This window comes from Drosophila teissieri, chromosome 3R (genome assembly GCF_016746235.2).
Source record: "Drosophila teissieri strain GT53w chromosome 3R, Prin_Dtei_1.1, whole genome shotgun sequence".
Taxonomy (NCBI): Eukaryota; Metazoa; Arthropoda; class Insecta; order Diptera; family Drosophilidae; genus Drosophila; species Drosophila teissieri.
In genome coordinates, this window is record NC_053032.1 from 7,155,554 (window position 1) to 7,169,721 (window position 14,168).

A 14,168-nucleotide genomic window follows, 5' to 3' on the forward strand; every position below is an offset into this window, starting at 1 on the left:
TTGTAATAAATAAAGTTTTGGAGGCTCACCACGGCAATGAGGGCCTTTATTTGATTCACGGGTATCTGACAATTAGGCATAGTCAATAATCTTCAAAATACATTAGCAACCTTACCATGGGTAAGGGAAGCTATCCTTTTGAATTATATGACAAATCTAAAACTGAATTTAATTCATATATTACACTTAGAGCCTCAAAGCACTCCCAAGCAGTATGCGGTGCTGGTTTATCTGCACGGCGAGTCCTTCGAGTGGAACAGTGGCAATGCGTACGATGGCTCCGTCTTGTCCAGCTATGGAGAGGTGATTGTGGTCACCGTCAACTACCGATTGGGAGTGTTGGGTGAGTCCCTTCAAGAATTTTCCCTCCAGACTAAACTGATTTGTGTTTGGCCACTTACAGGATTCTTGCGGCCGAGCATCGATGCGCATAATATAGCGAACTACGCCCTGCTCGACCAGATTGCGGCGCTACACTGGGTCAAGGAAAACATCGAAGCCTTCGGCGGGGACAATTCGCGCGTCACTTTAATGGGACACAGTACGGGGGCGGCGTGTGTCAATTACCTAATGGTATCGCCGGTGGCCTCAGGTGAGTCGGGTGGATTACGACTGGCATAATTCGATGAGAACATATTGTCCTCCCTTCCACCGCAGGCCTCTTTCACAGAGCCATCCTCATGTCCGGATCCGCGATGTCCGACTGGGCCGCCAGCAATCAGTCCCTGCAATTGAGCATGCAAATCGCCCATGCCCTCGAATGTCCGCTCAACGAGCACGTGGAGGCAGAGGACGACGATGTCCTGCTCGATTGTTTACGCCATCGTCGGTGAGTAGTCCTCGACCAATTGAATTATTTAGCCGCGCCAACAACCGCATCAGCGATATGCGGACCGTTATAAACAGCCGTAATGTCGGCTAATGCCTTTCAATGGTTTGCACAAGAAGAAACGATTTTGAAGACATCAGTCAACAAGAGAAAAAGTCTAGTAAACTACTCGTACTTTCAATAGTGGGATTCTTTTGAAACAATGAACATCGTCTTTTGAGCATGATACATTTGTCGTTTGGCAGTTCAGTTTGTTTTAAAATTCGAAAATCGTTTTACTTCTTTTCGCACAGTGCTTACTGTGGCGAGTCCGAATGCGTCTACTTCATTTGCACTGGCATCTTCATTTGAATAGTGTTTTGTGTTCTTTGGTTCAATTCGTCAGGCCAACAGTATTTGGCGGCTTTGTGACCTGCCTAATGATTCGTTAAATTTACGAGCTTGCAACACCGTGGTGTCAATGAGGCGTAAAGGCCTTTGGGCTCAACTTCCCCATCAAACTTTGCGTATAGGACGTCGACTATTCAGGAGTAATCAGGAGTGACGATGGCTTAAAATTTGTGTGGCGATTACCAGTAAAAGGGAAACATCAATTTCGAAGCTGATTGATAACAGGGATTCAATTTAGACGCTTTATAATTGCTTAATTTTTCTAGTATTTGACTGAATTACTATTAATTTACGAAGGAATTTACTCGTACTTTCGCAGTATCAATTCCATTTATTATTTATTGCACGCTTTTCAGCAGCTTATCCTACCAGTATGCCAGTGTCCCCGTCCATTAAAGCATGAGCCATGAGCTTTAAAACGCTTAAAAATAAACACGACTTAAAAGCACACTTTTTTTTATCAGCATTTAATGCATGTGTGCGGCTTTCTGCGCTTGTGCGGAAGGAAGTTCATTTGTATGCGCAGCGAGCACACAAGAGCGAACTAAAAAACAATTTGCATACAAAATGAAAAAAGGCGCGTGTAACTAAATATGTAAAACTAAATCAACAACGGCACAATAATAGTAATTATGTTAATTACGCTAGCACACACTCATCCACAAACTTCCAGCCATTCGAATGCATTCCGCTGACAAACACTATGAGCCAACAGTCGGTTTTATCCGCCTGTGTGTGAGTCTGTGAAAACTTTCTGCTTGTTTTCTTGTTCTTAATACAAGTTGGCACAGTAACTTGAAAACCCAAGCCAGGACTTTTGCTGATGTAAATTGTACATTCTATTAGTTGGCATACGGCCTTTTTAGGCATGCTGGCATACTGGGGGAATAAAAACGAAACGAAAAAGGACCATACTAGAAGACACAATTTTAAAAATTGTAAGTGATTACTTATAAATTATGGAAAATATTTTGAATAAAAGTACTCAATCAGAGTTTTGTATGACCGTTCAAAAAGTAGGAATACCCAACTATAGGGTTAATTTCGAAATGTTTTAATGAATGAGCTAAGCTTCGGTTTGATCCTGGGAATTGCAGCCTCGTGTGGCAGCTTACTTAAATTACTGAGGAAGGAGCGAGTGAATGAGTGAGTGAGTAGAGGTTTAGTAGCATGTGTGCCAGCCAGAGCGAGTGTTAAATGAATGCAATGAATTATGCATGAATTACTGAGCAAATGTCCTCATCTCTTTTACTGCAAAGGCACACGATTCACATACACACAACCATACCCATACCAATACCCACACCCACTGAAACACAAACAGGTAACAACTACTTGTGCAATCAAACGGGGAGTCACAGTGGCATTTGTTTAACCCACTCTCACAAACAGGCATAAGTCTTTGTCTCCGGGCTTAGGCTTCCTAAATATTTAATAGAACCTCCGCCCGAATCCCATTGATTTGAATGTGTGCTTTTCCAACTTGTTAATTTATTCAAATTATTTACCTATTTCCCCAGCCAAATGTGTTTGCCTGCCTGTGATCTTTGTTTACTCATGGCCGAGCTTACCTAAACTATACTCTAAAATGCGTATTTGAATGCCTTAGATTCTGATTGGCCACTTGGCGTCAAAAAGAGCAAGTCATTCCATTAGATTGCACTTTATGCAAGAACTTTATAAAGCTAACTATTGTTTGTTGATTTGGAACTATTAGAGTCGCTTGCCCCTACAAAAATCAATTTGAAAAATTCATGATTTAGGCAGTTCAATATTTTTAAAGTTTTTTATTTCATTAGCGCTCTGAAGATGGAACGCGATTTTTACCACCTGATAAGTGCAACAACTTGGCCTCATCACGTATACGCTGGTAACAAAGTACAAGTCGAGCGTGTCACACTGACAAAATAAAAGGAAATGCCTATTAAAAATTCATTAAATGAAAAGCGGGCAGATACGAACAGCTTAAGCAGGAACAGAAACTGAAACTATAGCCGTACTAGATGCAAGGCTAAACTGGGGCATAATAAATGTTCGGTTTGCCTGCACAAGACTCCCTGCAAACGAGTGTGTATGTGTGTCGTTCCAGTAGCTACATGCAGCCTTAAGGACATCATCCATCTTCGTTCCTGCCACCAGCACACTGACAAATTGTGCATTTCGTTTTCAGTATCCAGTTTGCAGTATCTATATTTGTGCCACCACACACAAAATATATAGAGAGAAATCGCACATATTGTGTGTCTAACGAGTTAATCGCAGTTGCAGCTCAACTTGTGACAGTTTTGCACCAGCAGAGCTAATATGAGGCAACAACAGGAGGCGATAAACTCCTACCCATAAGAAAATCATAAATCACACTGTTCCATGGCGAACAACTTCGCAGCAGCAACTTCGACGATGAAGTGGTCTTTTCAAGACCCCGCATCTGGGGGCACAACTCACTTTCCCGGGCTGCCAAAACTGTTTTAGCTTCCACAAATTGTCAAAGTCGGAGAAAAACACAAGCTCACGTAGCTGTGGCCGTGCGGTGCAGACTTCAGCCCTAAACTTGGCCATGTGCCGATAGCCAGGGCCCAGAATGACCACATAAGCCAGGATCATGTGCTGCAGAACTTTGCCTGCACTAGAAAAACAGAAATTCTTTCGTATAATTCATAAAATATATTTAAAGCAGTATAATTTAGCATTACTAAAAAAGTGTTGGTGTTTTTAAGCTTTTTTTAGTTTTGCATACACTTATATAACCAAATTTATAAATCCAAATGGGCAAATACAATTATTGTAAATTACTCACTTAGAGTACACAATTTCATATCTTTTGATTATGTGTATATACAACGTTACCTACACACCCGTATATACATTTTTGACGCATACACTTATTTTTACTTAACAAACAAAAAACTGTAAACTTACATTTTTGGAAAGTGTCTTCAAGCTTAACTTCTTTAAAGAGCGGGGAAGCTTTATTTGGTCTCGAAAGTGTTTGATGGCATTGCATCGATTGCTGCAGTCAGCTCTTGGCTTAAATGGATTACGATAATGTCCCTCTTCAATGGGATTCGAAGGTGTTGAGTGAATTAACACACACATCCACCGACAGATGGAAATTTTCGGTATTTTTTCGGGCTTAGCATGTGAATGGATGCCAGGCATCCTTGGCATCGCTTCCAATTGAATTTCTCCCCAGATCTGCTTTTATTCGAGTTTTATTCAAGCGAAGAGGACGAATGATTAAGAGAGCCTGGGGTTTTAATTCAGCCGCATTGCCAGAATCATTGGCGAAAGGAGGACCAAATATTATGACTGTGCAAACTGGGGACACTCACTTGGTTCGGTCCAAGGTTACTCCGAGTTGAACTGAACTGAGCTGAGCATGCAGATTGTCCATTTGAATTTCTACTCCGAGCACTTCCACCTCAGCTGGCAGGTTCATTTCTGGTCTGCATTTTCCAGATAACAATTGTCCAACTCCGGCGGCCAAAGTATTCGAGAATTCTCTTTTCCTCTCCCGATTGTTGTGGCTATATTTTTTGTCGATTTTGTCGGTCCTTTTCTTAATTTGTGCCAATTTCTGTGCCATCGACACTTCTTCAGTTGGAGCTCTGGCATGTGGATTTTTATGCAAACCATGCCAGAAATTGCACCCAACTGAACCATTTTGCCACTGCAATTTTGTATCAATACGTGGGTGCGGTGGGTTGGCCCAAACGAAGGCCAAACGAGCCAGCCAAGCGGGTAAAAAGAGCAAAAAGCGTAAATATTGCAGCGAACGGATATGCTTTGCAGCACGAGCAACTTCATACCAGAAATCGCAGGAGCATTTGCTATGTGAGCTGATTGTATTTCATATCCACGTGGCATTTTTAGGTCGAAAAAAGGTTGGGTTCCCCTGTTTGCATTGGCAATACCCACACATAAATACGAGTGTAAATCCGTATGAGTATGTGCGTGGGAATTGGTTTGCATTGCCGCTCTATTATGGCTTTGAATGGGTAAAAATACTTTTCGAAAAAATACCATAACTACAGGAAGTAACACAAGTGCCAGTGATAAGAGCACACAAGTTGATGGAAGGCTTTTTGTTATTTGGAAAGAAAATTTGAATATGTGAAAATGGGAACCCTCAGAGCTCCAAACGTTTTTGTTGCCTGCGCTCAGAAGTTATAATTTTGGACACGTAACTTAAGAAGACATTTTCGTTCAGGAATTGCAAATTATTTCAAGCGATAGAAGCTCTTAGGTTCTCGTTGCCTTAGAATTTTAGGATACAAGAATCAATTTATTCACTGTGAAAATAGTGAATCTTGCACACGATTCTGTTTGGATTGATGAATTGGTTTTATCACGAATGTAGTATAATATGGGCATTGGCCTTCAAAAAGCTAAAGAATTCTTAAATATTTCTTGGAACTTGAATAATGGGTAAATCCCTGTCCATACTTATGCTTTTTAGGGCTCCACGCGGAACGCTCTTAATCTTCTGCGTAGTAATTTGGCAATGCCCTTAAGGCCATATGTGTATCTGTAGGCCATCTCGTTCGGCTTTATGGGACCACGTGTGTGCGGTACGTGCGAGTTACTGCCCAGCAACAAATCACACATAAAATTTATTAGAAACTTCAAATCAAAGTGAAAAGTGACCGCTGTCAGCCAGCGGAGCGGCTTCAGTCCCAGCGGCAGTCCCTCTTTTAGGATGTATATATCCATCTACTGCTACATTTATACCCAGCTCGTTTGTAAGGCCTTTTAACGCATTTTTTGGCGTTCTTGTTTCTTTGCAGCTACCAGGATATCTTGCACATACCGACGGCGCTCACACAATTTTCAACATCATTGGGTCCAATTGTCGATGGACATGTAATACCAAATCAACCGTACAAGGTCATGGGGCATTATACGGAGCACTTCAGCCGGTTTGTTAAGCAATTCCCCCCTTCCCTATTTTTACCCATTTTATCCATTGCGATTGCTTTTCCCTAACCTAGCCCTAACCTAGCCCTAACCACTGCCAATTCCTTACTGTTTGATATTTACTGGTGCTCCGTGCTTTGGGCAGCTGTCAAACACTCCCTTTCATCCGCATTTGGCCCGGACAGACAGCTCACCGGACTATTTATTGTGCGTTACTTGATTAGGCGTCTGGTATTTCATTCTTCGGTGCATGTGTTTGCCCTCAGGTGAAGTCAAATCGTGTGTGAAAATCGGGGCCTGGGGTGAACCATTTAACACGCCGATTTTGCGTTGGCGTTAGCTCAGCTATCATCAAGCAAATTACGTCTCGATGTCAATTCTTTGAAGCCAAGCGAAAAAACATCCATTTCAACACCCATTGCGCCCTGCTTTTGGTCCATTTCAGATGCTCCAGACTCGATACTATATGGGGACGGGAAATGGGTTCAGCTGCGGTCATGTCGAAGGTGAAACAATAAACCAATAGTTTTATTGATTCTGCATGGAGAAAAACGGATTGGGTTGAATTAGATGAACCTAAAATGGTCGAAGTAATAGTGATATTCATTTTATTACAGCATCGTTAATGCTACTAAATTTACTCTTCATGAAAAAAATCCCGGAGGCCCTTTTTAATATAGCTATCAAATGTTGTTTTTTAAATCAGTTTTTCTAACGACAAGCTTAGATACTAGACTTTCTGATCGTTATTTATAAATCACCTTGCTGATACTTGAATTTTTCGACGTGTGTCAAAATCAAATTAAATAAGCCTAATACAAATAACGACCTGGGTCGCATCAAAGAGCGGCTTTGAGGGATTTGGCACCGACGGGCCCTTTTGAAATTACGTCCGTCCATCAATCAATTGGGCAACAAGTAATAACTCAACTCCGCGCAGGACTCCGCACTCCCTTCGCATTCCTAAGGCAGGATGCCCCATTCCGATTCTCACATTTCCCTGGAGGACATTAGGGCACGTGCTGTTCAGCCATTCAGTCAACCTAACACGGTATAATCTAATAAAATGCGTGATTAATTTGATTTTAATTGTTATCCTTTTGCAAGTCAAACGTGTTTGACACGCAGTGCCGAGAAAAATAGAATAATAGCTGCCAGGAAGAGCCATTAATTACGGCAAACAGACAGGGTTCCGGGCGCAGAGAGGCAGGTCACGGTTCAGTTGGGAAACTGAGGTGGAAGCACGTTTCACTCGACCGGAGATGCCGTCCGGAGCGGTAGCCCCCAGGTTGGGCTTTTAATCACCTTAATCAGCGATGACCAAGGATTAAAGCCTTCCCAAATGAGTGAGGTTCCCGGAAGAGTGCAGGAGAAGTGGTCCTCGAGCACGCTCAAGTGTCCAGTTGCGATTCCATTGGCAGCTCCATTCAATTTAGCAAGTTTACCAGCAGCTTTGCATTTACTTTTGGGGGGCAAACTTTCCGGCCCAACTTGAGTGGAACTTTTAATGCCATGTCCACGGCGCAACAGGAAGACAATGCCCGGTTGGTAGCTCGAGGGGCCCCCAAGGGAGGAAGCCTGGTCGGGATCCGTACTAGAGCTGGGAACAGAGCAGCTTCATAGACGAGCGCCAGTCGCACCATTTATCAGGCGGCGTAACAAGTTACGCCACAGGAACGAGGGCTCGCTTTATTTTAGTGCTTTTCACTGCGTTTTATGGGATTTCATTGGACTGGTGCACTGAGAGACGTAATTCTAAAGGGTGCATATTGATTACATAAGCTTAAATAAGTACATGGGTGAAAATTGATGATTCAAAATAAATTAGCTTTAAGTCAGCTTCTTAAAGCCCTAATGGAGTTTTACGTTGCAAAGTTCCTAAACGTTGTGTATTTTCCACACGGATTTTTGTAATCCTTTTCTGTGCACTAGATTGCCCAAAGATTGCCTTCTAAGAGCGACCTTTCAATTTGGTAAATTTGCTTATATCTAGTCCCTTTGGCCCCCATATTAACACCTTGAGTGGGGCAAACGGCACCTGCTATTTAACAGTGCACAAAAGTAGCCTTCGTCCACCAGCGGCAAACACAAGCTGTGCATGTTGACTGCTGGCTGCATCCCGCCCACACCACATCATACCCCCTCTCTCACTCCGTCTCTCGCTGTCTCTTTCAGTTATGATTTATTATTCGGCATCACGGAGTCAGAATCCTATCACACACTGGCCGCATTAGCACTCGAGGAAGGATTACGTGAAAATGAACGCGATAATTTATTGCGCTTCTATATGCAGAGCCGCTTCGATGTACGCCCCGATTTGGCATTGGCTGCCACGCTGAAGAAGTAAGTGAAATTTATGCTCCATTTTATGACGGTGGGCAATGCAAATCCGGCCAGCCCGTGGCCCGAAGCCGTGTAACTTACTCCGCATTTAACATAGTGGCCGGATTGCGAGCGATCCGATTGACTGGTTTGCATGGGTGTAAGAACACGGTCCTATCGTTCATCTCAATTAGAATTGTTTATGTGGGGCAATTTGTTTGCTAAGTGCCGCGGATTAGCGACGCCCGCCTGAAATGTCGGTTAGGCAATTTTGCTCAGCCATTGACGTCATCGGAAGCCGAATCGGCTTTAAGGTTTAATTTAAATTGAAATTTATTCCGTGCGGAAATATGTTTGAAAATAGTCGGGTTTGGGGTTTCGGGCCATTGTGAGCAGGCTCCTTGGAAGAGCCACCATAAATTATAATAAACGACTATCCCAACTGATCCGCAGGAGAGCACTATTATGTCATCAGCTGGCTACTTAGTACTTTGAGCTGGCGACGTTCCCGCGGGTCGACATTACTCCGTTCATTTGGGGAAAACAATGCCACTGACTATCTCATTTTCACAGGAGTTGTTCCGTCTCGTCCTGCTGCTAGTCCTGCTGCTAGTCCTGCTCCTTCTCTCTTTCTGGAAAAGTTTTGTATGCAATAAATAAATTGCACAATGCACAGCAGTGACCTCCTGGCACAAGGGGCAATTCCCACCCACCGACGTCCATGGAATGTCAACGTTTCTTCTTCCGAAACGGGGGTCCTGAGCTCCTTTTTCGGTGCCATCCTATAAAGTTATTTGCACAAAAGATGCAATTGTTTCTAAAGATGCCCACCAAGGATTATAAGCGGAATGTCCAGACGATGCCGCATGTACACTGAAAATCGTTTTGAACCGAAACCGAATGTTGTATGTGCTCATCAGATTCTGAGTTGAAGTAAACAACCTTTAACACCCTTTAAAGGTCAACTTAAATGGAGTGTATAAACCGCTCTATATAGGAATGGGCAATTGAGCTCTTTCCATTATTTTAGGAAAGGAGATGGTTTTGTTATAAAGCTATAACTGGTTTTCTGCAAACAATATAGGCAGATAATTTCAACTAATTCAGCGCTTTTAAACATAAAATTTTTTGTTCCTTCCATGATCGTAACTATTTGCTTCCGTTTAATTGCCATGCAAATATCGAACTTGTTCGGGTAATATCTTCATTCGAATTTACAAAAGCACTTTCAGTATTCGGTACAAACTGCGACACCAACTTGGAATACCCCGCAAGTGGCGGAAAGTGGTCCAAAAACTATCTGAGCTGCTGGCATTCGCCTGGAGCGGATAACAGCAATAACACCCGCAGCAACAAAAACAGTAACGGCTTGAAAGGCAACAACAGCAGCCATAAGAATAAACAACAAAACAACAAACAAATAGCAAAAACACAACGACAACTGAGGGAAAAAAGAAGGACAAACAAACGATTGAAAGGAAGTTCACACAATCAACAACAGATGCGCTTTTTCACATACGAATAACTGAACATGGAAACTCTCCAGGGGAAATTGTTTTGTATGGGGACGGCGGGCGGTGGGCGGTGGGCGGTGCATAGTGGGTGGGTTTCGGTGGGTGGGTGCATGTAGTGTGTGGGCGCGGCAGTGGAAGTGCCAGCCTTTCAGGCTTTGCTTGCACATATTTGGCGCTTTCTCACTGCTCTGTTAACTGCATCCCAGTGGCAATGCTTTGTTGTCCGTCATTAAATTAAATGGCGGACCAAACATCACTGGGACCCCAGGACATCGGGCATGAGGCAGTGGAAAACGTACGGAGGCAGTCATTGACGGACAGCCGAGCCTTTGCCTCGATTTATTTCATTTCGACTCCTGACTTTTTTCAACCCTGGGTGTCTCTCAAGTTGAGGATGCACGAAGGGGCACATTCCGGGCCTTTCAGCCCGCACTCGTCTGTTGATCAAATGTTCAACACGACACCTTTGACAATCAATGCGCCGTCCGCAGGTCCTGTATATCCAGCACTTACTTCAATCCAGTTAGTCAAAGGGCATACACTTTCAAAAAATGAGCCTGCATTGTAGACCAAATATCTTAATAGGGTGTAATATTATAAAATATATCAACAGTTATTTGAACTTCCAGTTTTAAGAGCCTTCAGTAGTGTGCAACCAACATCTGAATACTGAATAGTAAGAAGCGAGCTTTATCATAATAAAACCAGCACAAAAAAGGTATATCACAACCAAACATAAAATTGTTTATATATATAATTAAAATACTATTCAATATATACAATAAAAAAAATATATATATTAATAATAAAAATGTACATTCTAAATATATTTTGTATAATATATGTGTTCAAAAGTGTTTAGAGGGTGTTAAAAAAATTAAAAACAATTTTTACATATAATTCTAATAGATTAAATTTAATCATTACGGTAATCATGTAGTACGAATTGTAGACTCTAACCACTAAAATATTAAAAATACAAATATTTAAGCAATACATTTTAAGCCTAACAGTATTTAAAGCATTTATGTGTAACCATTAGTCTAATAAGACATTAAAAAAATATGTATGTAAGTAAGTAGCGGATTTGGGTACTACAGTGTAACCCCTAAAATAATGGCGGGTCTTCTATTAATTTACTTCTATGAGGTGATTAACCATAGTTCTTAATCCGAAATTGCCCTGACAGGGAATATGAGTATTAATATTCTCGCTCATAAATATTTATGACTTCGCCGGCAATCTTTTTAGCTTATTGCATTTCATTTTGCCCCAGCCCGCTTATGAATTCTATAATCCACCTTTGAGGCGCCTTAAAGCGCACACAATTGCTTCCGCCGCGTGCCTTGATTTCATTTCTGACCAACTTAAAGCAGCTCAAAGCAGCGCTGCAAGGACCCTCGAATGCACTTCCTCTACGAGCATATCCTCTTCAGCTGGGCCATTTTATCTGCTGCAGTGTCGTAAGTTTTAGCCGCCCGAAAACTTTTAGGCATTGCGCCATTTTGAACAGTTTTTGGATTATGGCTGGCTCGCCTCGGGCCCCTAGGTTTTCAGAGGGATCGGAGACCTGTTATCCGACCCCTTTTAGCATGCCCGAGGCGTGTTTTCATGGCTGCGTTTAATGGCTGGTCAGATACAGTTACAGATACTACACCGTCGGAGGAAAATAGAACACACCCCCATACACCTGTGCACCCCAAAAATTAGCTACTCCAGCATCAAGCAACAACAGAACGGGGCCAGACAATGGCCAAAGAACCAAAGCAAAGTGACCCTAAAGCAAAGGTACAGGACGAAAAATAAACTTTATCTTCTGCTCTTTTAGTAAACAATTCACCTGAACAGTATCTATAATATCAAGATCTTCGTTTACCTTACTGATTACCATTCGTGAATGGATAGAAATGTATACGTATTCATATTCAATATGCAAGCAAACAAAGATATGTATAAATATATCACACTTTCATATTGTCATAATGTGCCACAATCCAGACCTGTATCTACTTGGATATATTTCTTCCTGTGTAGACTTAGTGCTGCATGTTAATGAGTTGCCCGGCAATTGCCTGAAATTGTTTCTGGGGCCGTTGCCCAAATAGCTTTGTCCACTCCTCAGGTGAGGCTCCAGGTGGGTGTCGTGCACGTGTGGGCCTAATTGCAGGTGTGTTTGATTTACACTAGCCATGAAATTGGCTATTTTGGTATTACCGTAGCATTCCTCCTGTTCCTTTAAACGCTAAGCTGACACACATTCGCTCAGTCGGCTCAGATTTATGGGCCCATCGAAAATGTCTGGCTGTTTGTGGTTCTTTTTTGGCCAAGAGAGAAACTGTCGGAGTGAAAAGGCAATTATTTAGTGCTGTATCCGTATCTTGTACTTGAGGGCACAGCCGACTTCCGGAAGCGATTTAGTTGTGGGTATTTTCACTTGCACTATTCACAGAGAAGAGAAAATAGAGCAGGGATTTTTAAGGTTGCCAAATTTTTCTTTTCATCTCAAGATGGTTCTTAAGCTGCTATTGAAAGTTGCAGATGTAATTCCCCAAGGTGTTCAGCTGTGCTGTTCTGCAATCAAATTGAATTCAAAGGAGTGTAATTTGTTTGCGGACCGTGAGATGGGAAAATCGAATCAAACACGTCTGCTGTGTGATTGAATTGAATTTTGATTGTACAGAATAAGTGCCCACTGCCTCACTTTTGTAGGATTTCATTGTCGCCAGTTTATTCCTCGTCGTCTTCCCGGATTGTAAACTGTTGCTTAGTCGCTTAATCCGTGGCTTATCTGGCCGCGACACAATTGACCCAACTCAAAGTGTCGCTGACAGCTTTATATTGTCGTTTTAATTTCAGCCATTTATAAACCGCAACCTCGAGCGGGCTCCTTAATTACCCAGCTGGCCACAAAGTTGTTTACTCCGCAATGAGACCGCTCCAGACGAGGCGTGTCTATAGATAACAAGGCCCGTGGGAGCGGACAAACAATGCCGGAGGCCGCCAGCAGACGCTTAATAGCTTAAACTTATTTATTATAGTATTATTTACGAAAATATGCAAGGCAGCGTTGCGGTCGGCTCGGTGATCCTTGGCGACAGGCGGCACATTTTCCGAAGTTCAGCTCCTGCAATTATTATCCGTGGGCTGAGGCACAGGAAGTCACATACATTGTGGCCAGTGCTGCCAGTTTTGCCCACATGTTATGGGAAAGTCAAGAGCAGATACCTAATCTTATTTTAAAGGTTGGATATTTTTTTAATGTTTTTTTCGCAATCGCGATTTTTTTTAAAAGTCCTTTTCGCGTTTGGTCTTTAATGTTTTTAGCTGTACTGTCCGGACCGACGGACTGATGTATAAAATAAATCATTTTATAGTAATGTGTCAATTGGCTAAATAGAAGAGCTATTCCGCATTTAATAAGCTGAGCTCTTATTTCTTCAACTTCATTCATTCCCTAATGCTCATAAGTTGACTTTCCAGCTCCAGTTCTGAAACGCATATGGCGAGGACAATGATGTGGGCGTGGCCCTTGGGTGGGCGATGCAAAAACCATAAACTTTTAAATGGCATTGTCTGATGTTGGCCCATACGCCTTGCGCTTTAATATCCCGGCTAAATATGCATTTGGTATACAGCTGCTCCTGTTCCACATGGGCATGTCCATATATCCCTATGCCGCAGCATCTTGAACCAGTTGCTCCCGTTTTATTTGCCAAACTTCTCTCGTAAATTACACGTTGCTGCAACTAGTGCAGAAGCATGCTTCCCTCTGTTTCAGCCTCCTCTTTTTTCGACGGCTCGGAACGTGTTGTTTACACGCTGAAACATCATAAATTACATGCGTGCTTTTTGCCACTCCTCTTGTGTGTACGCGAGCTCAAACTCAATCTGGCTCAGCGATTGTTTTGGGCCATCATGTGATGGCCCACATGCACTCGTCCTCGGGCGAGCGGTCCGCCCCTGCGCTGACCACGCCCCTTTCGGGGCGATCCTTCGCTGACATGCATTTTGAAGAACTTTCGATTATGCAACCGGGCGGAGAACCGCTCTCAAACCCAAGCCATTATGTACTTTGCATATTTCAGTGTTTTTCTTTGCTAGGCAAATATGGAAATTGCAAGCATTTTGAGTGGAAATTCCATTCATGAAGTGCGAACGCCATCTCAGTAATTTTATAAGCTTTCAGGTATTTCAAA

At 42.5% G+C, this 14,168-nt stretch overlaps 1 protein-coding gene across 4 annotated transcripts in view; it reads left to right on the forward strand.

The window, feature by feature from the left end:
• LOC122621588 overlaps positions 1–14,168 on the forward strand; it is a 39,252-nt gene that overhangs the window by 9,638 nt on the left and 15,446 nt on the right. For all 4 annotated transcript variants that reach the window (XM_043799504.1, XM_043799502.1, XM_043799503.1 and 1 more), the window contains 5 exons: positions 191–343; positions 404–592; positions 658–829; positions 6,007–6,138; positions 8,312–8,479. In XM_043799504.1, the coding sequence (XP_043655439.1) occupies positions 191–343; positions 404–592; positions 658–829; positions 6,007–6,138; positions 8,312–8,479 (814 nt within the window). The remainder of the gene's footprint in view (positions 1–190; positions 344–403; positions 593–657; positions 830–6,006; positions 6,139–8,311; positions 8,480–14,168) is intronic.